The sequence below is a fragment of the Ustilago hordei genome (genome assembly GCF_900519145.1).
Source record: "Ustilago hordei strain Uho2 genome assembly, contig: UHO2_contig_07, whole genome shotgun sequence".
NCBI classification, from domain to species: Eukaryota; Fungi; Basidiomycota; class Ustilaginomycetes; order Ustilaginales; family Ustilaginaceae; genus Ustilago; species Ustilago hordei.
Window position 1 is genome coordinate 454511 of NW_024545289.1, and position 23818 is coordinate 478328.

General features: G+C 50.3%; 5 protein-coding genes across 5 annotated transcripts; 2 read left to right on the forward strand and 3 right to left on the reverse strand.

The window, feature by feature from the left end:
- Positions 1-232: 232 nt before the first annotated feature.
- Positions 233-2658, reverse strand: UHO2_03939 (putative TUP1 - general transcription repressor; the record flags this gene model as incomplete). Its single annotated transcript, XM_041559896.1, has 3 exons — positions 233-1997; positions 2091-2172; positions 2286-2658. The coding sequence occupies 3 exons, from the start codon at positions 2656-2658 to the stop codon at positions 233-235; spliced, it is 2220 nt and encodes a 739-aa protein (XP_041415830.1).
- A 9102-nt stretch (positions 2659-11760) lies between these two features.
- Positions 11761-13356, forward strand: UHO2_03940 (uncharacterized protein; the record flags this gene model as incomplete). The annotated part of the gene is made up of 1 exon (XM_041559897.1): positions 11761-13356. One exon carries the CDS (start codon positions 11761-11763, stop codon positions 13354-13356), a length of 1596 nt encoding a protein of 531 aa, XP_041415831.1.
- Positions 13357-13529: 173 nt separating this feature from the next.
- UHO2_03941 (putative VPS74 - protein involved in protein-vacuolar targeting) lies at positions 13530-14918 on the reverse strand (the record flags this gene model as incomplete). Its single annotated transcript, XM_041559898.1, has 2 exons — positions 13530-14230; positions 14318-14918. The coding sequence occupies 2 exons, from the start codon at positions 14916-14918 to the stop codon at positions 13530-13532; spliced, it is 1302 nt and encodes a 433-aa protein (XP_041415832.1).
- A 566-nt stretch (positions 14919-15484) lies between these two features.
- UHO2_03942 (uncharacterized protein) lies at positions 15485-18553 on the forward strand (the record flags this gene model as incomplete). Its single annotated transcript, XM_041559899.1, has 1 exon — positions 15485-18553. The coding sequence occupies one exon, from the start codon at positions 15485-15487 to the stop codon at positions 18551-18553; it is 3069 nt and encodes a 1022-aa protein (XP_041415833.1).
- A 124-nt stretch (positions 18554-18677) lies between these two features.
- On the reverse strand, positions 18678-19304 carry UHO2_03943 (uncharacterized protein; the record flags this gene model as incomplete). The annotated part of the gene is made up of 2 exons (XM_041559900.1): positions 18678-19088; positions 19164-19304. 2 exons carry the CDS (start codon positions 19302-19304, stop codon positions 18678-18680), a joined length of 552 nt encoding a protein of 183 aa, XP_041415834.1.
- Between the last annotated feature and the right edge of the window lie 4514 nt (positions 19305-23818).

A 23818-nucleotide genomic window follows, 5' to 3' on the forward strand; every position in this document is an offset into this window, starting at 1 on the left:
TGTTCGAATTCTCTTTTCTTTGGTGTGAACCGGTGTGTGGTTGGAATGAGTCAAGCGATTACAGCGAGCAGACGATGGTGTCTGAGCATATAGATACCGTTTTCATCTAGAGACCGTTTTCATCAGATTACAGAGTGTGAGTTCGAACAATACGCCTAATCGTGCACAACAGAAAGTCGCGTAGAAACGCTCAGGGAGCATAACTACCTTGACGCTACCTCCTGAGGGAGGATTAGTTGGGACTACGATCATAGCTCCAGATCCTAGCATTAAAGTCACCGCTACCGGTTGCCAATAGTCCACCTGCAGGACTCAAGTTGATCGCAATGACACTGTTCTTGTGGCCCTGCAATACAAACTGCGCTTGCGCCGTCTTAGGATCCCAGAACTGTACCCCGCGATCCTTACTACCACTTGCAACCCATTGTCCATCTGGACTGCAAGACACCGACAGGACATAGTCCTTGTGTCCAACGAAAGTGGTTGCGCAATTTGCATGACCACCCTTCTCCTCTGCTCTGTTTTCTTGTACCGCCTTGGCAGTGCCGGTCAAGTCCCAAAGTTTCAGAGTCTTATCCAGCGATCCCGACACAAGAGACTTGCCATCAGGAGCAAAGCTGACCGAGTAGATGGAGTCTTTATGACTCTTCAACCTCTCCAACTGCTTACCCGTCTGCGCATCCCACACCCTCACGAGCGTATCTAAGGCACCAGCAGCAACCAACCTGTTATCACTACTTATACTAACACTTGTAACTCCAGCCTCACTAGGTCCGTGCTCCAATCCAGGCGAAGTATACAACGTATGCAAAAGTTGCCCATTCTCCACATCCCAAATCCTGACCGTCTTATCTCCACTACCACTAGCAATGATCCTACCGTCCTTACTGTAATCCAACGAGTAGATCTCCTGCTTGTGGCCAGAGAAAAGATGCTTGACCTTCTTTTTACTGATATCCCAAATCCTGATCTGCCTATCCTCTGCTCCAGTAGCCAAGCACTTGCCATCTGGAGAGAAGCAGACGGAGCGGATGTAAAGGTCTCCCTTGGAGTTGGCAGATTGGTCGGTCAAAACACAAGTCTTGGCGCCCGTTTTGGTGTCGAAAATCTGAGCAGACTTGTTGCAACCCGTAGCAAGGTATTTGCCGTCAGCGGAGAAACGGACGCAGCAGACTACGGATTCGTGGAGGAAAGTGTGAACGAGGTTGACGTCGAGCGTTCGCTTGACTTTGGGATTGAAGATGGCCAGCCAGTCAGGACCTTCCTTCTTGAGCTCTTTTGGGATTTCATCGGGATCCATGTCGCTTAGGCTTGCAAGCGAAACATTGCCAGCGGCTGCAGCGGCTGCACCAGGCGATTCAGCACCTTGAGCAGCTTCGCTAGCACGATCGCCACCAGGTCCACCACGCTCGCGATCACGATGCTGCATCTCACGGTTGTACGAGTTGGGCGGTGGAAGGGGCGGTGGAAGGGGCGGTACACCGTGTGGCGATTGAGCCGGTCCAGGTCCAAGAGGTGGACCACCACCACGGTGTTCTCTGTCCCATTTTTCGTCGCGCGGCGCTCTGTCGCGTTGCTCTTCCTTCTTGATCCAGTCGGCTCGCTCTCGTTCAACGCCAGGGCTAGGTGGTCCACTGTAGTGCGATCCAGGTCCATCAACGCGCATGCGCTTCGAGTCTTTACCGCCAGGTGTTGGACCACGAGCAGGATCGCGCTCGCGGTCAAAGCCGTTTGGGCCACGTGCACCGTACTCGGAACCAGGGCCGCCTGCAGCACCGCTGCCGTTGGGACCAAGCATGCCTGCAGAGCCAGGGCCGCCAGGGCCTCCAGGAGGAGGAGGACCACCAGAAGAGGCGATTGGCAATGGACCCGAAGCACTAGATGCAGGGAGATGAGGTGGACCACCCATGGGACCGGATGCGGGAGCTGCGCCGTGCTCTGCCGAGAGACCTCTGGAGTCGAGAATGCTGCGGAGTCGCTTGACTTCTTCTTCGTATCTGTTTGCGGTGTTGAGAAAATTGGAGATAAGAAAGCGTCAGAATGGATAGGATGGACAAGGATGTAGAAACCATACTTGTGGTGCTACTTACTGCTGGATGACCCGAGTGTGACGCTTTTCGAGCTCGTAGAAGTGATTTTGCATCATGTTGACTTCGCTGACTTGTTGCGTAACTGTGGCAAGCGACAGAGTGGATGACAGAATGTTAGTCAGCTGCTGTTTCGAAAGGAACCGAAAAGCGATCAGGTCGGTGGGATGTTGCGATGCTCGGTTACTATCAACTTACCTCTGTGTTCCATTTCATCGCGCTGCGCTTTGAACTGTGCTGTGTCGTTGCCGAGAAGGTCGAATTCATGTCGTACAAAATCGAGAAGGTCGGCGAGTCTCGCCGAGCTTGTGTGAGGGGCTCCAGCAGGTGGAGCTGCACCGGGAGGGCCAGCTGCAGCACCAGGAGGGCCTGTAGGCGCTGGGCCACCGGGAGGGCCAGCTACTGGGCCTCCAGGATGAGGACCTCCTTGTGCTGCTGCAGCTGCCTGAGAAGGACCGGGGCCACCTGGGCCAGAAGGAGGTGGGCCAGAAGGAGGTGGGCCAGAGGGAGGTGGGCCAGAAGGAGGACCTTGGGACCCACCCGAGGGTACGATAGAACGGTGATTGTACATGACTGTACTGCCGATGCTATGGGAGCAGGGACCTTTGAGGATCGGATGCTGCTATTACGAGGTTCGCGCTTCGACGTGAGGTGCACAAAGAGGATGGTCGGGGAGGCTTGCAGTCGAGTCGAGCAACAAGCAAGGCGGCCGTCCGGCGATTGGAAGTCGAGCTCAGAAGGGGTAGTCTGATGCGGAAGCGCTGTGTCGCCGAAAAATGGGCCTGTATAGATGATTCAGAGTACTATCTCGAGACCTTGCACAAAGATACGAGGGTGGATGGCAAGTCGTAGGATGGAAAAGATGAGCTGGATTCTGGCCGCCACTGACACGCGCGAATCTGGTGCAGCTCGAAGGATGCTGCTGGTGATGGAGACCAAGAGGAGATGCCGAAAAGAGAAAGAGGCTCGGTGAACAACGAAAGAAAAAGGTAGGAGAAGGCAGGTGATGATGTTGTGTCGACGATGAAGAGAAGGATGAGGTGAAGAGAGATGAGGCAAATGAAGACGCGCAAGGTGAATTTGAAAGGGAGGAATCCAAAGAGCGCTCGAGAGTTGCGGATGCTGTAGTGCGATGCGATCAGATCGCTTCTGCCGCTGATACGCGCCAAAACGGAGAGAGAGAACCTCAGAGTGGTGACAGACGGTGGAACCGGATTCGTGTCCGAAAAGACAAGTGTACTGTGTACCGTGTTGCTGTGTACCGTGTTACTGTGTACCGTGTTACTGTGTACAGCAACAGGGCCTGACTTCTATACCAGAGTGCAAGATGAAAGGATGAACCGGAAAATTGCACAAATAGAAATAATCTAACAAAGGGGGGGAAAAAAAGAAAAAAGAAGAAAAAAGTTAAAATTAGATACACCACTCAGGAGGCCACGGTCAGGCACTCCTTTTTAATCTGATGCTCTATGTGTAAAAGGCATGTGTTGTGTAAGGAGGTAATGACTAAGCTAAGAACATATATATGTATTCTCTGCACCTGACTGTGCTCACTTTGTTGAGTCATTCCCATGTGCCACATATCTTCTTTCATAAGCATTGTCATATCAACATGTCCCCTCCATACCATGGTGTCAACCCTCATGCATAGGCTGCATTAGCTCCCACTAGCCTTGCATCTTGCCTGTCCTCCTCATCTCCTGATGCCTTCCCAATTCCCTGATCCTGTGAGCTCCCATTTACTATGTCATGTGTTGGTGATGCCAGTGCCTCTTCAACTCCCCCCCTCAATGGCATATCCAACCCTATCATTCTTGATATCCTTGTTGTGTTGAGTCCCTTGAGTGGCTTTGTGAGTATGTCGGCCACATTGTTGGCCGTTCCGATGAACTTGATTGATATGTCACCATCTTGCACATGATCCCTAACAAAATAGTATCTGGTATTGATGTGTTTGAGTTTTCAGTGTTTGGCCAGATCCTTACTGACTTGTATACACCCCTGGCTATCAGTGCGTAGTGTTGGCTTGACTCCGAATACTCCTAGATCCCTAAGTAGGTATGAGAAGAAGAGTGCTTCTCTTGCTGCTTCAGAGGCAGTGACCAGTTCTGCTTCCACTGCCAATAGTGCCATGCATTTTTGTACATGTGATTTCCAACTAACTGGGCATCCATACACATATGTGATTGCTCCGGATGTACTCCTACATCCATTTGTAGGGTCAGAAGCCCAATTTGCATTGGTATATGTAACCACCGGTTGGTCTGCATGACTCCTGTGCATTCCTCCTAAATTCAAATGGTAATTGCTCATCTGCTTCAGGTACTTCAACAAATGCATCACAGCACTCCAAGCATTGTCAATTGGTCCTGACATGTATCATGCTAAGACTCCTACTGCAAATGAGATGTCTGGTCTCACTGTGTTGGATACCCACAAAAGTTGCCCCACTAGCTCTTGATATTGTTTGGCCTGATCTGGGTTGCATTTATTTCCTCTGGCAGTTCCTGCTATGCTCTGCATTGGGATCCAGGTTCATTCGCTTGTTCTTTCTAGCCACTTATTTACCATGCCTTTGATGTATGTGGTCAGGTTGAGTGTGATCTTGCCTTGTCTTCTCTCTCGAGTGATTTTGATTCCTAGAAATTCTCTTATGGGTCCATTGTCTTCTGTTCCCCACTTGTCCATGATCTCGGCTTTAGTGTGGTCGACCTCCCTTCTGCTAGGCAATGTGATCAGCATATCATCCACATATGCTGTGATGACCATGAGTTGGTTGCCTGCTCCCCTTGAGTAAAGGCATGGGGTGCTCAGCATGCAGTGGAAGCCATTATTTTGGAGGTGGGTGTCCAGTTCGATGTTCCATTCCCAACCTGATTGCTTCAGACTGTAAAGCCCCTTTATGAGTTTCAATACCTTTCCTGGAGGTACCCTGGTTCCTACTGGTGGCTTTAGGTAGACATCATGATGCAGGTTTGAATTGAGGTAAGCCTGTTTGATGTCGATGGAATCAACCTCCCAGTCCCATACAGCTGCAATGGCCAGCACTCCCCTTATCACCTGGATGGGGGCCACTGGTGCAAATATCTCTGTGTAGTCTAGGCCCTCTCTCTGGGTAAACCCCCATGCTACCAATCTTGCCTTGTATTTTGTGGGGACCAGGTTTGCATCAGTCTTGATCTTGAGCACCCATCATGTGTCAACTGCATTCATACCTTGTGGTAGATCAGTCATTTCCCATGTTCCCATCACTTTGAGTCTGTCCAATTCCTTGCACATTGCTTCTTCCCAGAACCTCCTATCCTTTCTGGCCAGCACCTCACAAACAGTTGGGTTCAGGCTGTCCTTTCCCTCCTTGACCTTGGCTACCATTAGCCTGAAGTAACTCTTCTTTACCCAGGTCTCTGGGTTGCACATGTTTCTAGCTGGCTTCCAGTTCAGCCAAGGGCCTCTATCCTCTGGTGGCACTGGTGCATACTCTTCCCTCTCCTCTGTCATTCTCCCTTCCTCCTCGAGGGCTAATTCCATGTCCATGTACTCTTCCAAAGGCTCTCGCTCTCTCTCATCAAATAGGTTCTTGTCATGGGCCTGGGTGCGCAGAGCGAGGAAAGACCGAAGTTCATATGAAGGTAGTGCAGGAATCTTGGAATCAGGTAGAATGTAAGAGTTGCGGCAGAGTTCACCAAGATTGGCAGTAGAATCAGTTCTATGGCAGATCACAGCGAAATCGGCACGAGCATCGTCGATATCATGAATCCCACTGGAATCTACGACAAGCGAGACCTTGTGGCAGATTCTGCGGAGATCGGTAGCAAGGTTGTCCATACGACAATTCACATGCGAGAGGGACCAAGCTCAAGTGATATGCAGACGGTTACCACTCAGGGGCCCACAAGACAGGAGTAAAAGAGAACTGTCGCTGGTCAGAGGAAGGAGAGCTGTGTAAAGGACACTGGCAAAAGGGACATGAAGAGGAGGAGCAGTGTCGATGAAGTTGACACAGCTCAGGTAAGACAGGAGGGACAAGGTCTGATATGGAGGAGGTGCCTCCTTGGAGACACCTGTACAATACTTGATGAAGAGGGTACTCTCTGGAGAGAGAGAGCAGGAACAGTGTCGCTGGTGATGCTGCGAAGAGATATATAGGCATACCTTCTTGTCATGAATGGTTGAGTGGATCCATCCACTCTACACTCATCAAACAAACTAGTATTACTTCAAGCAATAAGTAACATTAGTTCACAGTCAGCATAGTAGTAATCAACAGATTGCTCCTCATCGAAGTGCATGTGTTGTATCACCGTTTCCTGACATCCGAAGGCGGTTCTAGCAAACCAGTGGTCCAGATATCGATAGAACCAAAGGCAGTTGTCCACTGCGGTCCGGGGGTCACTTCAAGCATTAGTCAACACACTGGACACTTGTGTCGATGCCATCTATCCATACTCACACCAGACCATTGGTGTCAACATCAAGTTCACTTAGAGTCATATCGTAGTTTGATCGTGCCGAGCTACCTCTGGACAGAGTGTCCACAGTGGTCAGTCGAAATCTGTCACAACATCAATACAACTACAGATTCCAATGAGAAAAGCAGCAGAGATGGTTCTGTTGCATATTACACTAGGAATCGTAATACCACTAGCACTGTCACATAACTTGACAGAATCGGTGATAGTACTGATACTACTACTGATCTCAGGTTTCAGGCGCGCGACCGCTGACAGTTCTCTTCTGTGTATCCCAGATCGTCAAGGTCCTCTTCAATAGTTGGAACTGGTGGAGGTCGAATACTTATTGGTCACCATTCTGATTGGTCTGACCAACACTGTGTCTCCATGAATCTTGCTGAGTTGCTCCAGAAAATGTTTGGAGTGTAATCAGGGCTATAGAATAGCCATCCCTTTCTTTCCAAGCTGTACCCTATGAATATGGCTGCAACCACTTGCTGGTCCAGCTTCTTGTTGTTTCGTTTGGCTTTTGGAATGTTTACCCAAGCTAGACATCCAAATACACACATGAGGCAGATGAATCATTCCAGTGATCTATTGAACATGAGCTGGTATGGAAACTCTCCATCAATGTTGGGAGTGAGATTGATCTTGAATGCCACTGCTCATATGGCATGTGGCCAAAATCTCTTTGGTAAACTCCTTTGCATCAGCAGCATTCACATCTTTTCACCCAGGCTCCTGTTCATCCATTCTACTCATCCATTTTGCCTGCTGTTGTAACCGACAGTAGTCTGCCACTCTATGCCCTTTTCTAATAACCTGTCAGGCGTCTCGCGCCTGAAACCCAGGTCGGTCTGTCGAGATGCTCAGTGACTATCAAACTGTGTGACAGCTATTGTCTCAGTATCAGTCTTGACGAGCTAGTCCTTTGGCGACTATCAAGTTGCATGATGACAGCAGGTGGCATTCGTTGTATATACTGTCATAGGTTTCGGCTGACCTCTGTGGACACTCCATTCAGGGGTAGCTCGGCATGATCAATATCAATGCATAGGTTATGATGACACCAAGGTCTGGTGTGAGTGTTGATGATGATGAGGTTGATGGTGTTGGTGATAAGGTTGGTGGCATTGGTGATAAGGTTGGTGGCGTCAACACGAGTGTCCAGTGTGTTGACTGATGCTTGAGGTGATCCCCGGACTGCAGTGGACTACTGCCTTCGGTTCTATCTTGATCTGGACCACTAACCTGCTATGGGGCGCCTTCGGACGTCAGGTAGTGGTGATACAACACACACACTATGATGAGGAGCAACCTTGATAGATTGCTGCTATGCTGACTGAAACTAATATATACTTATGCTGAAGTGATAACTAGTTATGGTGAGTAGAGTGGATGAGGATCCACTCGACCTTTGATGATGAGAAAGCATGGTTATATACCTCTTCGCAGCATCGCCAGCAACGCTGCTCCTGCTCTCTCTCCAGAGAGTACCTTCTTCATCGAGTACTGTTCAGGAGGCCTCTCCTGCTTGCTTGGCACCCCTGTGCCTCTTGAGCTGTGTCGACTCCTTTGACACTGCTCCTCCTCCTTGCTATCCTGCTTGTTTGGCACCCTTGTGCCTCCTGAGTGGTGTCGACTCCTTCGACACTGCTCCTCCTCCTCAGGACCTGCTTGCCGGTTCCCTATACACTGCTCCTTCTCCTTTGGCCGGTGACAGTTCCTTTGACTCTTGTCTCTCAAGCCCCTGAGTGGTAACCATCTGCATGCTCCTTGAGCTTGGTCCTCTTTGTGGCTGTGCCTGCTCCTTGAGCTTGGTCCTCCTCGTGGCTGTGCCTGGCCCTCCTCGCATATGGCTCGGTCCTCCTTTGCATGTGAGGCTGTAGGAGTCCATGGTCTCCATGGAGACTGCACTACAACCATGCTCTCTAATGGTATCGACTAGATCTTCGATACTTGTGCTCCTTCCATATGAACTAGTGACCCTCCTGCTTCTTGAGCATTCAGGCCCATGACATAACCATTCTAACACTTCGTTACTCTTCCATTCAGTTCCTTGATCAGATTGGATTGCTTTTAGCTTTCTGCCCATCTGTGTCTCTAGGAATGAAACTATTCTTTTGAGTTGCATGAATGCATGGCTCTTTCATAAGAGTGGTTGTGCATGCACATACTTGCTATGATCATCGACCAGCACTAATGTGCACATGTATTCTGTCATGCAGGATGAGTCTATGATCAGATCGATGTGGATAAGATCTAGGGGCCCTGTGGCTGTTTCGCTGCTACCTTGCCCCATCCGGGCAGCCACACTTTTGGACCACATGCACTGCTCACATGTCAGAGCTGTATCTGGGTCCAATGCTGCTACAGGTTCACCTTTCAATTTATCAGCAATCACTCTGGACTTGTCTCGACCTGGGTGTCCTAGATGTTCATGCCAGAGCTGTCTTGTGGAGATCTTTGGTCTCCAGTCGGCCAGCTCAAACTCTTCATCAACTCCTTCAAACAGTGGTGTTGATGTAGTCATCATGCTTTGTTGCCATGTGTTGCCTCAGAACTCTAATAGTCCATGCTCACAATCTTTTGTTATTCTCAATAGCATACTGTTTGCCAAGTGTATTTGTCTGCCTGTCATGTCTAAAGTCACACATGCTCCCTCATCTGTCAGTGAGTTGGTTGACAACAGGTTAATAATGAGTCTTTTAACATACAACACATTTTGGAGATAAGTGTCTCCATATTCTGTTGCTATGTTGGTATCTCCCACAGCAGTTGCCTCCAGCACTTTGCTTCCAGCAGTATACACACACTTTCTGCAATTTCTTGGATGGATGAGCATGCTGTGGTCATTAACCATGTGGTAGCTCACTCCTGAATCCAAGATCCAATGTGTGGTTCCTTCTGACTTTGGGAGCTGCTGCCAACTTGGGGTGAAAGAGCACCAGACCTCCTAGTTGGTCTTGGTGAGTGGAGAATTTTCAGGAATGACAACAGAAGCATCACATTTGCTGGTGCTGTGCCCATAGCACTTGCATACCCAGCAATGAATCCTCTTTGGTTTGGTTGTGGTTTTTGTGCTGCCTGTGTCTGACTCAGTGTCATCAGCCTGCTCTTTGTTGCCCCCAGCAATTCTAGCACATGCTTGGCATGGGTCCATTTTCTGACCGGGTACACTCTCCATTGCAGACTGGCATGTAGTCAAAGCTGTTGCTAGAGCATCGAAGCTAACCTGATGAACTGTGGTGACTGTCTCCTTGTAGACTGGGTGTTGAATCATGCACCTCTGGAGCATGGCATATAGTGCATCATTACTAAATGGGGCACCTAGGAGGCTAGTTTTGGTCTGCATGACCCTGATCTCTTGGATCAGCTTATGGGCATCAGCATGAAACATCTTTGCCTCATTGAGCTTGGCAAGTAATGCTATCTGTCGCAAGGTTCTAGCTGCTTTGCTGGTAAGACTCCTTTCAATTCTCTTCCAAGCTTGATGGCAGGTCAGGTGATTCTTACTGATGTCAAGTAGGAGGTAAAGGATGTTATACTCTCCTTCAGTGTCTAGGGTGCTTTGTAGGACACCCACTAGGGCGTTCTCAAATGTTTTATTCCATTTCAGGTGGTCTTTGTCATACATGCCCTCTAAGTGTCATGTGGCATGGGGAACTACTTGTAGGTTGGCCTTGATGAGTGTGCTCCAACTATAATAGTTGCATGACATGAGCTTGGGAACCATCTCCAAGATTTTAGCCAAGGTGCGGTAATTGTATTGGTCATCATCATTGTCCGATTCTGATCCTCCTTCATCCTCATTGTCAAAATACTCGGTCTTGTTACTGTTGGTGGCCTCTTTGTCGATTTGTACTTGTTGTGGCATTTTACCTTTTCTTGTCCTCCTGGCTGCTTCACCCATGCTGGCTTGGCAGTCATTGTCTCCCACCATATTTGAATGTCAGGGGTTCGAGCCCCCTATTGGGAGCCAGTTAAAATTAGATACACCACTCAGGAGGCCATGGTCAGGCACTCCTTTTTAATCTGATGCTCTATGTGTAAAAGGCATGTGTTGTGTAAGGAGGTAATGACTAAGCTAAGAACATATATATGTATTCTCTGCACCTGACTGTGCTCACTTTGTTGAGTCATGCCCATGTGCCACATATCTTCTTTCATAAGCATTGTCATATCAACATGTCCCCTCCATACCATGGTGTCAACCCTCATGCATAGGCTGCATTAGCTCCCACTAGCCTTGCATCTTGCCTGTCCTCCTCATCTCCTGATGCCTTCTTGATTCCCTGATCCTGTGAGCTCCCATTTACTATGTCATGCATTGGTGATGCCGGTGCCTCTTCAACTAAAAAAAAAAGAGTCTACAGAAGCGGAGAGCATGAAGGCGGGCAGCAGTTGGTTGCGGACCGACCAGATAGCTTGGACAGCTCTGAGACTCAGTTTCGTGGAAGCCGATTGGCTGGCCATGCTTTTTCCTTTTTCCCCACCTTTGCTACTCATCGTTTCCTGGCTTGTCAGCTGAGCTCTGACGCGGTCGGTAGGAAGGCTGTCTCTGTCGGCGGTCAGACGGTGGAATGTCGACCAACAGACAGCCTGACGATCCTGTCCGTGTGGCTGCCTGCAAGATTCAGATGAGATCTGGCTGTTGCGCAGTGGAACCAGCGTAGTCAATACTGGTCCAGTCTCTCGGAGGAAGATGAGATCAACAGTCCCACGCTTAGCAGCCCAATGGACCCGTCTGTTGAGCCTTTGTCTGCTGGTCCAGCTGCAGGGGAGCATTAGGCGTGTCAAAGCGCAGAAAAGCTCTTTGCCAAGTGACCTTCGACTTCATCAGCGGTGAGAGATTATGTATGTTGTTCGTGAGGGCAGGCAGGCCAGGATGAAAAAAGGCTATCCTGTTAACTCTTGGCCGACAACACATTCAGAGAGTAAATCAATTCACTCGTTTGCTCGGCTCTCGGATTACTCGCAGCGCCTTCGCAAACAAATTTTGAGAATTTTCTTGCTCAACCACACCCTGCTCAAACACGGCTGTGGAGAGCAGGTTCCACCAACACCAGCTACCTTCTGACCTCCTCCGCACACTTGTTCTAACTAAATCTTCACAGCCGCTCGCTGCTCGCCAACAACATCAACGTTTCACCAACTTGGCTCATACCGCATCGACATAAAACCAACCAAGCTTTCATCACGCAGGATAGAGCATCGTCACCATGCCTCGCATTCCAACGGCCAAGCTGGCCAAGAACGGCTCTCAGCGCCACAACCCTCTCCCACAGCAGCTGCAAGAAGACCAGCTCACCAACAAGTTCGGCCTCGTATCCGCACCTGGTCGTAGGAACAAGAAGATCCATAAACCACAATCCGCTTCAGACGACGACGAGGACCAGAAGCAGTATGCTGCCCCCACAGGCATGGTCATAGGAGGTAAAGCCGGTGGCAGCAACAAGGAGAACAAGTACATCGACCCTAAGCTTTCCAGAAACATTTTACGACTTGCCCGGCAGCAGCAGGAAGAGATCGAGCGCGAAGAGATGCAGCTTCAAAATCCATCAGCAAGCCTTGAAGCCTCTTCCTCCTATGCTGCTAACCGCATGACTCCACGCGATCGTCCAAGAGGGTCAGCATCGGCTGCCATGCCAGACGACTCGGATGACGAGCGAGCAGACCTTGACCATTTGGGAGAGTTGGACGACAACGAGGCCGAGATGGGCGCGAATGGCTGGGCATCTTACGATGCTAACCTCGAGATTGACCCATCCGATCGCGCACTTCTTGACAAGTTCGAGGCAGAGCACCGTGGTGATGACGAGCATGGCGAACAAGGTGCACACATGCGCGCAAGCGGCCTCGGTGGTCGAGGCAACAAGACCCTCGCCGATCTCATCATGGAGAAGATCGAAGCGGCTGAACATGCAGGTGACGGACCAAGCCAACAGGAACTTGAAGAGCGAAGGATGCCACCAGGCATCAATCCAAAAGTCATCCAAGTTTACCGCAAGGTTGGAGAATTGCTCTCTCGGTACAAGTCCGGTCCGCTTCCCAAGGCATTCAAGATCGTCCCATCCTTACCAGCATGGGAGTCGATTCTCTACATCACCGACCCTGCTTCTTGGACTCCTCACGCCACTCTTGCTGCAGTTCGCATCTTTGTTTCCACTATGAAGGCTGACCAGATGCAGCGATTCTACGAACTCGTCTTGCTCGATAAGGTTCGAGACGAGATTCAAGACGACGGCAAAGTGTCCTACCAGACATACGAAGCTATGAAGAAGGCCATTTACAAACCCGCCGCATTCTTCAAAGGTTTCCTCTTCCCTATGTGCCAATCTGGAACTCTCACTCTCAAGGAAGCTGCGATTGTTTCTTCCGTTCTTGCCAAGGTCTCGATTCCCGTTTTGCACTCTGCTGCTGCCCTTCTGAGGCTTGCAGAGATGGAGTACTCAGGTCCCACATCACTCTTCATCCGAGTGTTGCTCGATAAGAAATACGCTTTGCCGTACAAGGTTGTCGACTCGCTCGTCTTCCACTTTTTGCGCTTTGCTGAGCCCAACTCGGGTGTCGAATTGGACAAGATCACCAGAGAGCGAAGAATGCCCGTGTTGTGGCATCAGAGTATGTTGGTGTTTGCTCAAAGGTACAAGCAGGACTTGACACCGGATCAGAAGTCTGCCTTGTTGGATCTGTTGAGAGTACAGAAGCATCAAGCTATCTCACCAGAAGTCAGGAGAGAGCTCTTGACAGCCACAGCGAGAGGAGAGATGCTGCAAGAGCCTGTTGATGAGGATGATGATATGATGTCGGTCTGATCTCGTTGTCTTTCAGTTATGTTTTCATTCATTTGTCATTGCTGTTCGCAAACTCATACACATACCCTTCTCAGGGCATTGCGCGATTTGATTGACACACGCGACTTGCGCTGAGCATATGATGTAAGTTGGCCATTACGGGCCAAATAGGTGATGTAAGGCTAGTTGCACCTCTATAGCAGCGAGTCCATTCTACTGAGTACGCTCAAAACAGCAGCAATGCATTCAAACATAAACGCATCTCCCTCCTGTTCCAGCTCCTTCTGCAATGCTTTCGCCAGCTCTGGCACTGAAGCTCCCACATTCCCTTCATCGTAGGATCGCTCCTTGATCATAGATCCTTCACCAATTCTCGCCCCACCGTTTGCTTTCCCCTTTGGCCCATTCGACGAGATCGAAGTCGGCACACCCCCTGATCCACCACCGACACCTCCACTTGCCAGTCCTGAACTTGGCGCCATCGGCCAATTTGCAAACTCCTCCAAAATGTCATCTGCTTTTTGGAAGGCTGATTCTCTTGCTTCGTACGAAAGATGGTTGAGTGCATTCTCCAGGACGTTAGCTGAAAATGAGCAGCAAAGGAGACACAGTGCACGTGTTACGCGGAGAGCGACCGGTCTCCCTGAGGACCAAGAGTCTTCTTTGTAGAATGTGTTGGCGTGGACGGTAGGTGAAGTGGATGTGAGAAGGGCGAGGACACGCCGCAAGACAGCATCTTTGACACTGGAATCGTTGAGCGGATGCGTTGCCATATCAAAGAGGAGGAAGTTGCGCTTCTCTGTGCGGAGGATGCCTTTGTCGACGAGACCTTTTGCTAGACGCTCGCGCACTTGTTTGAGTTGGTATCCGATCTTCATGACGTTCCATGTCTCGCCTGCGCAGTTCGATCGTTGATATCGGCAGTCATCGAGGTCAGCTCAAGATCATACCAGCGGGAACCTGGCTTAAAAGGTCTACTTACCACTCATGAGATCAACCCATTGGCCGACGGACATAGGATCGCTTGCCTTCATCATCTTCAGCGCCTCATCTAGCAACACCTCTCCAGTCATCTTCCCATCAATCACATCGATCACCCTCTCCGTCAGGCCGAACCTCTTTCGCATTGGATCTTTGGTAATTGCAATCCTACGACGAAGCGCGAGCTCGATCAGGATGCAGCCGCGCAGGGTATAAGAGATGTTGTCGTTCCAGAAGGAGAGGTAGCCTTGTCTATCTTTCAAGCCGAGGAGAAGGATCTCTTCCATAAGGGTCAAACGCGGGTTCTCGACAATCTCCTTCTCGTCATTCAAATCACGCGGATCGTAAGCAACGCGATGCCCTATCGATTCGTCGTATGTTGTCACCGAGCCGGTAGCTGAGCGTGAGCCATAGGCTGAAGCGGGAATGCCAGCCGGATTTCGCGATGAGGTGGGTGTAGATGCGCCAGCGTTTGCGGGCGAGGCGATGCGCGAAGCGAAGTCGTCATCATCGATACGTGCTGCAGAAGTGCTCGGCCCCGCTGATGAGGTTGCAGCGCCAGCTCCTCGACGCCTCTGCAGGCCACCTTGTGTTGAAGCCATGCTCGTCGAAGAGGGTTGATGAGTCGAGGCTCTTATTGGTCGATAGCAAGTGTAAGCTTATGAGGTCGTCCTTTCAGCAATCTCGATACCCTTTCTGCCCGCGAAGGTCGCGAATGCTGTGCTGAAGGAGGAGCTGATGGTGGTGGTGGGTAGTGGTGGGTGGTGGTGGGTGGTGGTGATCGCCTGTGTTGGTGTTTCTCCACGCTGCGGCTCGGCGACGGAAAGTGTCATTTCTCTTGCTTTTGGATTTTGAGCTTTCTTGGGCTGGAAGATGTTTCGCCCCTGACTTTGTTAGGCGCTGTTGCCCTGTGCGTTCCATCTTCTGACGGGCAAAACACGCGACTCGACTGTCGGCCGGAAAGACAACCCAAATTGGACCCTGTCTTTTGCTCCACTTTCCTAAAATTTGATTCAAGATGCTTTCTTCCAAAGTTGCACGACATGCTTTAGTACTACGCAAACAAACACCTTACTCGAGCAGACTCTGCAAGCCCTTGTCTCGTCTTGTCAGACATCAGAGAGCTTTGAGGTGTGCTTGTGGCCGCGAGCTGTAAGATAAGGTGATCATGCCGGCTCAGAAGCGGACAGCGCCTTCCACGGCCTCGTCTTCCAAGACCACATCAGCTGCAGATCGGGTCGCAAGTCAGGGCCCTAACTGGAAGAAGCGCAAGCAAGAGCGCGCTCACACAGCTCGCTTCATCGAGACTCAGACCGTTGGAGCGTCTTCAGCAAGCAGCTCACGCACTGCCTCTAAGTCTTCCACACCAGTACCGGGGCAATCTGCGAACGGGCCCGCAGGACAACCGACAAGCATCGAGCTGGAGTCGCTTTTATCATCTCGCGCCTTCCAGATCCAGAGCTTCATTCGGTCCATCAAGTCAGCCAAGTCAGCAACCACAACCAGAGCATGGCAGCTTCTTCCTCGACATGCGCGCAGACGAGCTGCCTCTCACAACCTTCTCCGCTTGCCATCTCGACTCCGTTCCAAGGCACTAGCAGAGCTTCGCAGCAGTACAACACAGGCACGATCCCGATCCGATATCAGAAAGCGTCTTCCGAGCCATGGCGTCATCCGAGCAACACTCAGGCGAAAGAAGCTGGCCGAGCGTGCTTCTCATCCGCAACGGCGTTGGCTCGAGACACATCTTTGGCATGCGAAGAGGTTCAGAATGACAACGGAGAAAGGCAAGGCGAAAGAGAGGGATCAAGGTACAGAGTACGGGAGATGGGGCTTCGTGTTGCCGGAGACGACCATGATGAAAAGTCATAAGGCAAGTTGGAGAAGTGCAAAAGAGTTCGTGACTGTTCATGATGCAAGCTATACCACAGTCTTTCGAGTAGGCCTTAGAGTGTCGGCCTACGAATCGTCGTCAAATCAACAGGTCGAAGAGATTTTGCGACAGCGCCTACTGGAGCACCTCATCAAGGCTGGCATCGCGAATCGCTCGGACTTCACTGGTTCAAATCGGGTTCGTGACACGGTCTTGACGCAGACGAAAGTAGATCCACAAAGTAGCATCATCAACGGCTCTCACCCACCGATTTCCATCGCAGACGCCGCTCTTGCACCCATTCGCGTCGTGCTTCTTTCCGGCGTTCGACGCTTCAAACGCCCAACAGTAGACCAACAAGCCTACACATATGACTGCAAGGAGGCCTTAGTATTCGCACATCCAGCAGCGGATCTTCACATGCGACGCGCCATCAAGTCAGCCGGCTTCGTGATGACAGATGAGCACAAGAACGCTCTCTTCGAGCTCGAAGCACCATCTGTAAATGTCTTCGAAGCGTACGCAATTCAGCTTGACTCCACGCCAGATCCGTGGCTTGCAGCAGGAGGCAAGGACAGCTCTCTGTCCAAATACGAAAAAAGACACCGGCGTCAGGCGTTTCGAACTGGCAGCGCGAAGGGTGGAAAGGGCGATGCGACGGTCACGTCGATGGATACGGAGTCAAATGCTGTGATGCTGGACGACAAGGCTGTATTGAAGCGGAAGCAAGGCTACAACATCTTCGAGCTTATTGGTCCTAGAGCTGCTCCTCTGTTGCAGAGCGTGCTCAAGATGCACGGCACCAGCAGCGAGAAAGACGATGGGTACAAGTTGCGGCAGCTCCTCAGCAATCAAGGCAAAGATGGTGTTCTTATGGTCGAAGCGCGAGTCAACGACCCGCGGCTCTCGTATCCGCCAAAGATCAGACCGCTCTCTACAGCACAGGACAGCAAAGCCGACGCACCAGATATCCCCACATCACAATCAGTACCTCGCGACGAGCTATTCTGGGCCGGGGCCAAACCTCCGCGCTTCAGCAAAGGCGAGATCGACTCTCGGCGAGCGCTGAACCCCATCCCAGGAGCACGTTTGACCCCAGACTCACGCGACGATATCATCCCCGTCGTCGTCCTCCGTGACATACTAGTCCAGAAACCACAGATGGACCGCTACACCTTGATTGTCCCGCGCGGATGGGGCACAGCCTTCTTCCTCTCCCTTGTCGCCACGCATCAGTCCGGCGCCAGCAGTGGAGCACGTGTCCTTGGTCAGCACCAGCTCAAGCATCAGAAGCTCGAGCTCGCAGCTCTGTCTTCCTCTAGCGGCACACAAAAGATCGGAGTTGAAGCAGGCATGCTCAGCTACCCTCACAATTGGCCTGGAACACAGGCCTATGCAGTGAGCGAGAAGCAGGCCGCTACAGCGAGGCAGGAGGAGTGGAGTAGAAGACCGAAGGGGAAGAGGACAGAGTACCTTTTCGCTTCGCACAAGGATTGGTGTGCGTTTGTGCAAAGCAGGTCGGAAGAAGAGGTGGGGTCGAAGCTGCAAAGGGATCGAACGGGAGTGGCTAGGCCGTACCCTTTTGGAGGGTCTCATTATTGGAAATGGATCGTTGCGAATTCAGAACGACTTTACGGTGACGCAGGGAATAGAGGCAGCGAGCCATGGCTGGTAGCAAATGCAGACGCAACGATGTCGCGCATTCCAGCAGCAGACTTTGCCCTCTCGGCCTCACACCTAGCAGCAGCCATGGTAGCAGTCAAGCTACACGCAGTACGAAAAGGCACCGTCATGCCACTCAGCAGCCTCATGCTCCCCCTAACCACCTTTGAAGACCATCTCAGTTGGATCCACCATCTCGACTCGACCTACCATCCTGCACTTGTCGCCAACCGCACAGCCACCGGATCAAGCAAGATGGACAAACAGCATCTCAAATCACTCATCGATCGACGCTGTGAGATCATGCAACTGGGTCGCAGCGCTCCTCCTTCCAACTCTGCGGCCAAGCAACGAAAACCCCTGACCCACGGTGTTAACGTTTGGAGCGAGTACGCAGCGCGTGCTTTTGACCCAGAGGAGATGCACGATCGTAGTGCAGACTGGAACAATGCTGTCGGGACTGTGCTAGATGGTGATTATTCGTTGGGGAACGGAAGCGGATTTGGGATCGGTGCGGTCACGCTGCGTGCCTGGTTGGAAGTAGTGGAGAGGCAGAAGAGGTTGAATGCGATGCAAGAGGAGGATAAGGGTAGGAGGAGGCGGAGGAATCCAATTCAGACGACGAATTTGTTGCTGATGCGCGAGCCGGGTACAGACGTCGTTCGTGCTGTTAGCGCTAGTGATGTTATGTCCCTTTTGTAGTGTGCGAGATGCTCTCTCCTTACTATACATCCATCTGACAACGCGACTGTAGCACTCTGCACTAGTGTTGTGTGGCTTCTATTGTCATTCCATTGCAATCTTGTGTGGGCAGGAGTGCGACTCGTCATGTTGAGCTTCCTGCTGCTGGTGAAGATGCTGCTGCTGGTGACGCTTTCTCTGATTCTTCCAACTGTCTCAATAATGTCTCTCTTCTTTGTCTGCGTTCCTCGAGCTTCTGTTGGATGTACTCGTCTTTCCATTTCTCGATCTCCTTCTCGCTTGCTACGATGCCCTTCTTTCCCAGCTCTGCTCGTGCTCGACTGCGTACCATGTTCTCTTCTGACCGTTGTTGTGATTCGTGGCTGAGAAGAACGGTGTCTGCTCCGACAACGAAGCCGAAGATGGTGAAGCCTGATGTGATGAATCCTTTGAGAGCTAGTGTTTGGCGTCGGAAGCCGGGGAAGAGATGGTGTGCCATGATGCAGGATGATGCGCCGAGAGCTGTGTAGAGGAGGGCGCCTTTCATTGCTGCATTCTGTTCGACAGAAGAAGTGAAGGGTCAGTAGCTAGCCGTTAAGGGGAGATCCAGGGACAAGATCGGATGACCTACTCTTTGAAGCTCGTACGCAGACTCGATCTGCTCTTTTCGGTGTCTTATACGCTTAGGTGTCGAGCCTAGCGCCGAGGTGCTGAGAGCCGACAACGGAGCCGCAGCCTCGTTGCTACCTGACCCTGACGTTTGGTCCGACATGATTTCGGTTCCGCAACGTCGGGCTCCAGGATGGCTTTCGACTGCGTCTTGCCCGAGCGTATAGGAGCGACTTCAGCTGGGTATGGAGGAATCGACAAGGAGATAGCCAAGGCAGTGCGTTTCGGTAGTGTTGGTGTTGGTCTGAGGTTAGGGCACGTCCCTGATCTGGTCGGAAGATCCTGTTCAATCGCGGTAATCAAGCGTATCGCCTGTGTGGAGGCATCATCGGGCGGCCAGCCGGCATCGGGTTTCTGGCGCGCACACGTAATAATCACTAATCAAAGCAATTGAAGATAACAATTAATACGCGGCGTTATCGGGGTCACGATCAGACTCCCTTTAACAACAGTCATATGTTCTATGTAATGCTTAGTTTTCATAGTGCAAACCTAAATGACAAACATGTATATATACTCCATTCGCCACTCTAGTCCTATCCGAGGCAGGATGTGTCACTTCATTCATACTCCTATGTTGCTATGATACTGAGTGCCACTGAGCTGTCACCATGACAACAATCATATATCTCATTGTGCTTCTCGCTTAAGTAAGCCTCCTGTGCCTCGGTGTCTTGGCCATGACATGTGCATCTTGCTTGAGTTGCTGATGCATCTTCAACTCCCCCCTTCGGTGGGATCTCCAGCCCTATCATCCTAGCCAATCATGAGGTGTTGAGACCCTGTAAAGGTTTTGTTAAGACATCTGCAATGTTGTTTGCTGTCCCAACATGTTTGATTGCCACATCACCCTCTTGCACGTGATCACAGATGAAGTGATACTGTGTGTCAATGTGCTTTAACTTCCAGTGTTTGGCTGGATCTTTACTCACCTGTATGCAACCCTGGCTATCAGTGTATAGTATGGGCTGAATGTCCATGATCTCCAAATCCCAGAGCAAATATGAGAAGAACAATGCTTCTCACACCGCTTTGGAAGTGGCAACGAACTCTGCTTCGACTGCTGACAATGCTACACATTTTTGAACATGAGACTTCCAACTCACTGGGCATCCATACACATATGTTATTGACCCCGAGGTGCTCCTTCATCCATTTGTGGGGTCAGATGCCCAGTTTGCATCAGTATATGTCGTTACCAGTGTATCCAAGTGCTCGTTTGCCTCCCCTCCTAAGTGTAACTGATATTCATTCGTCTGGTTCAGGTACTTTACCATGTGAATAGCTGCCTTCCATGCACTGTCAATTGGGATCGACATGTATTGTGATAATACGCCAATGGCGAAGGCAATATCTGGTCAGGCTGTGTTGGAGACCCATAATAGTTGGCCGACCAACTCTTGGTACTTCTTTGCTCGCTGGGGGTCACATCTCTCACCTCCAGTGACATTCACTACACTCAGCATAGGTACCCAAGATTTCTCATTTGCTCCTCCTAACCATTTGTTCACCATTTCTTTGATGTATGCTGTTAGACCCAGAGATATCTTCCTCTGCCTTCTATCACGTGTGATCTTGATACCCAGAAATTCTTTGATTCTCCCATTGTCTTGTGTCTCCCATTTGTCCATGATCTCTCGCTTAGTGTGGTCTACCTCATCACGACTGGGTGATGTTATCAGCATGTTGTCCATGTATGCTGTAATGATCGTGATCTTGTTGCCTGTCCCTCTTGAATATAAGCATGGTGCACTCAGCATGCAATGAAAACTGATTGTCTGGAGATGTGAGTCTAACTCAATGTTCCATTCTTGGCCCAATTGTTTCAGACCATACAGTCCTTTCACTACCTTCAATGCTTTTCCAGGTGGTACTTTGATTCCTACTGGGGGCTTTAGATATACATCATGGTGTATAGTAAAGTTCAGGTACGTGTCATGGGCCTGGATGCTCAAGAAGCAGGAGGGTCATGGGTTCATATGGAAGGAGCACAGGTATCGAAGATCTAGTCGATACCATTAGAGAGCATGGTTGTAGTGCAGTCTCCATGGAGACCATGGACTCCTACAGCCTCACATGCAAAGGAGGACCGAGCCATATGCGAGGAGGGCCAGGCACAGCCACGAGGAGGACCAAGCTCAAGGAGCAGGCACAGCCACAAAGAGGACCAAGCTCAGATGGTTACCACTCAGGAGCTCGAGAGACAAGAGTCAAAGGAACTGTCACCAGTCAAAGGAGAAGGAGCAGTGTATAGGACACTAGCAGGCAGGCCCTGAGGAGGAGGAGCAGTGTCGAAGGAGTCGACACCAGGTCATGAGGAGGAGGAGCAGTGTCGAAGGAGTTGACACCAGGTCATGAGGAGGAGGAGCAGTGTCAAAGGAGTCGACACCACTCAAGAGGCACAGGGGCGCCAAGCAGGAGAGGCCCCTGAGCAGTACTCGACGAAGAAGGTACTCTCTGGAGAGAGAGCAGGAGCAGCATCGCTGGCGATGCTGTGAAGAGGTATATAACCATGCTTTCTCATCATCATAGGCTGAGTGGATCCTCATCCACTCTACTCACCATAACTAGTTATCACTTCAGCATAAGTATATATTAGTTTCAGTCAGCATAGCAGCAATCTATCAAGGTTGCTCCTCATCGTAGTGTGTGTGTTGTATCACCACTACCTGACATCCGAAGGCGCCCATAGCAGGTTAGCAGTCTGGATCAAGATAGAACCGAAGGCAGTAGTCCACTGCGGTCCAGGGATCACTTCAAGCATCAAGTCAACACACTGGACACTCATGTTGATGCCACCAACCTTATCACCAACACCATCAACCTCATTATCATTGACATCACCAATCTCATCACCAACACCATCAACCTCATCATCATCAACACTCACACCAGACCTTGGTGTCATCATAACATTGATATTGATCATGCCGAGCTACCCCTGAACAGAGTGTCCACAGAGGTCAGCCGAAACCTATGATAGTATATCCAACGAACGCCACCTGCTGTCACTGCACAACTTGATAGTCACCGATACTGAGACAATAGCTGTCGCACAGTTTGATAGTCACCAAGTATCTCGACAGACCGACCTGGGTTTCAGGCGCGAGACCCCTGACACATGTGTACTCTGTCACATGGGACGAATCTATTATTAGATTGATATGGATAAGATCTAGGGGCCCTACAGCTCTTTTGCTGCTACCTTGCCCCATTCGAGCACTTGTGCTCTTGGATCATATGCATTGCTCACATGTCAGAGTGGTGTTTGGATCCAATTCCATGGTATGCTTATCTTTTAACTTGCTTGTGATTGCCTTAGTTTTATCCCTCCCTGGGTGTCTGAGATGCTCATGCCATAGTTGTTGCTTCGAAACTTTCAGCTCATTCTCAATATGCTCGAACTCCTCATCAATGCCTTCAAACAATGGTGTTGATGTGGCCATCGTGCTTTCTTGCCATGTGTCACCTTGGAACTCCAAAAGTCCTCACTTGCAATTCTTTGCAATCTTAAGTGTCATGCCGTTTGTTAGAAAAATTTGACTGCCAGTTGTGTCCAATATCACACGTGCTCCTTCATCCGTTAATGAATTTGTTGACAGAAGGTTAACATTAAGGTGCTTCACATATAATACATTTTGTAGGGAGATTTCCCCATAATCTGTTGATATGCTTGCATCTCCTATAGCTGCTGCTTCCAAGACCTCGCTTCCAGCGGTAATTATCTGCTTTCAGCAAGTTCTCAGATGGATGAGCATGCTATAGTCATTCACCATATGATAACTTGCCCCCGAATCCAAGATCCAATGAGCTGTCTTGTTTGTGTTTGGGGGGTCTTGCCACTTCAATGGGAGGGTGAGGGAGCACCATGCTTCCTATTTAGGTTTAGCGAGGCAGGAGTCTTTGGGGATGGTGACCGAGGTGTCGCATTGGCTAATACCATGCCTGGGTCGCTTGCAGATCCAGCATCGGATTCGGCATGGTCTGCCTGCATTCCACAAGCTCATGTGGCTGTTGTCAGCCTTGGCTTTGGTCTCTCTGGTCCATTCGTTTTGATCATCGTTGCCAGTGGTTCTAGCACTGGCTTGTTGGGGGTCAATCTTTTGCACAGGAATGCTCTTGACAGTGGTCTGCCAGATGCTTAGTGCAGTGGCTAGGGTGTTGAAGTTGATTTGATGGACAGTAGCAACCATCTCCTTATACACCGGATGCTGGATCGTGCATTTCTGCAGAGCCGAGAACAATGTATCATCGGCAAATGGTTTGCCAAGGAGGCTGCTTTCAGTCTGTATGGACCAGATCTCTTGAATTAGCTTTCTGACATCCAAGTGAAACATCTTTGTATCGTTGAGCTGTGAGATGAGTGCAAGTCTGTGAGACGTTTTGGTGGCTTCATTCATGAGACCATTTTTGATCTTTCTCCATACTTGATTGAAAGTAAGGTACTCTTTGATTACATCTAGAACGAGGTAATTTACATTGTGTTCTCTGGTAGTGTCGATTGTTCCATGCAGGGCATTAATTAAAGCATCATCGAGGGAGCGGCTCCATTTCGGGTGCTTCTTGTCATATGTTCCCTCAAGATGTTTCATCGCATGGGGCACGGATCAGAGGAAA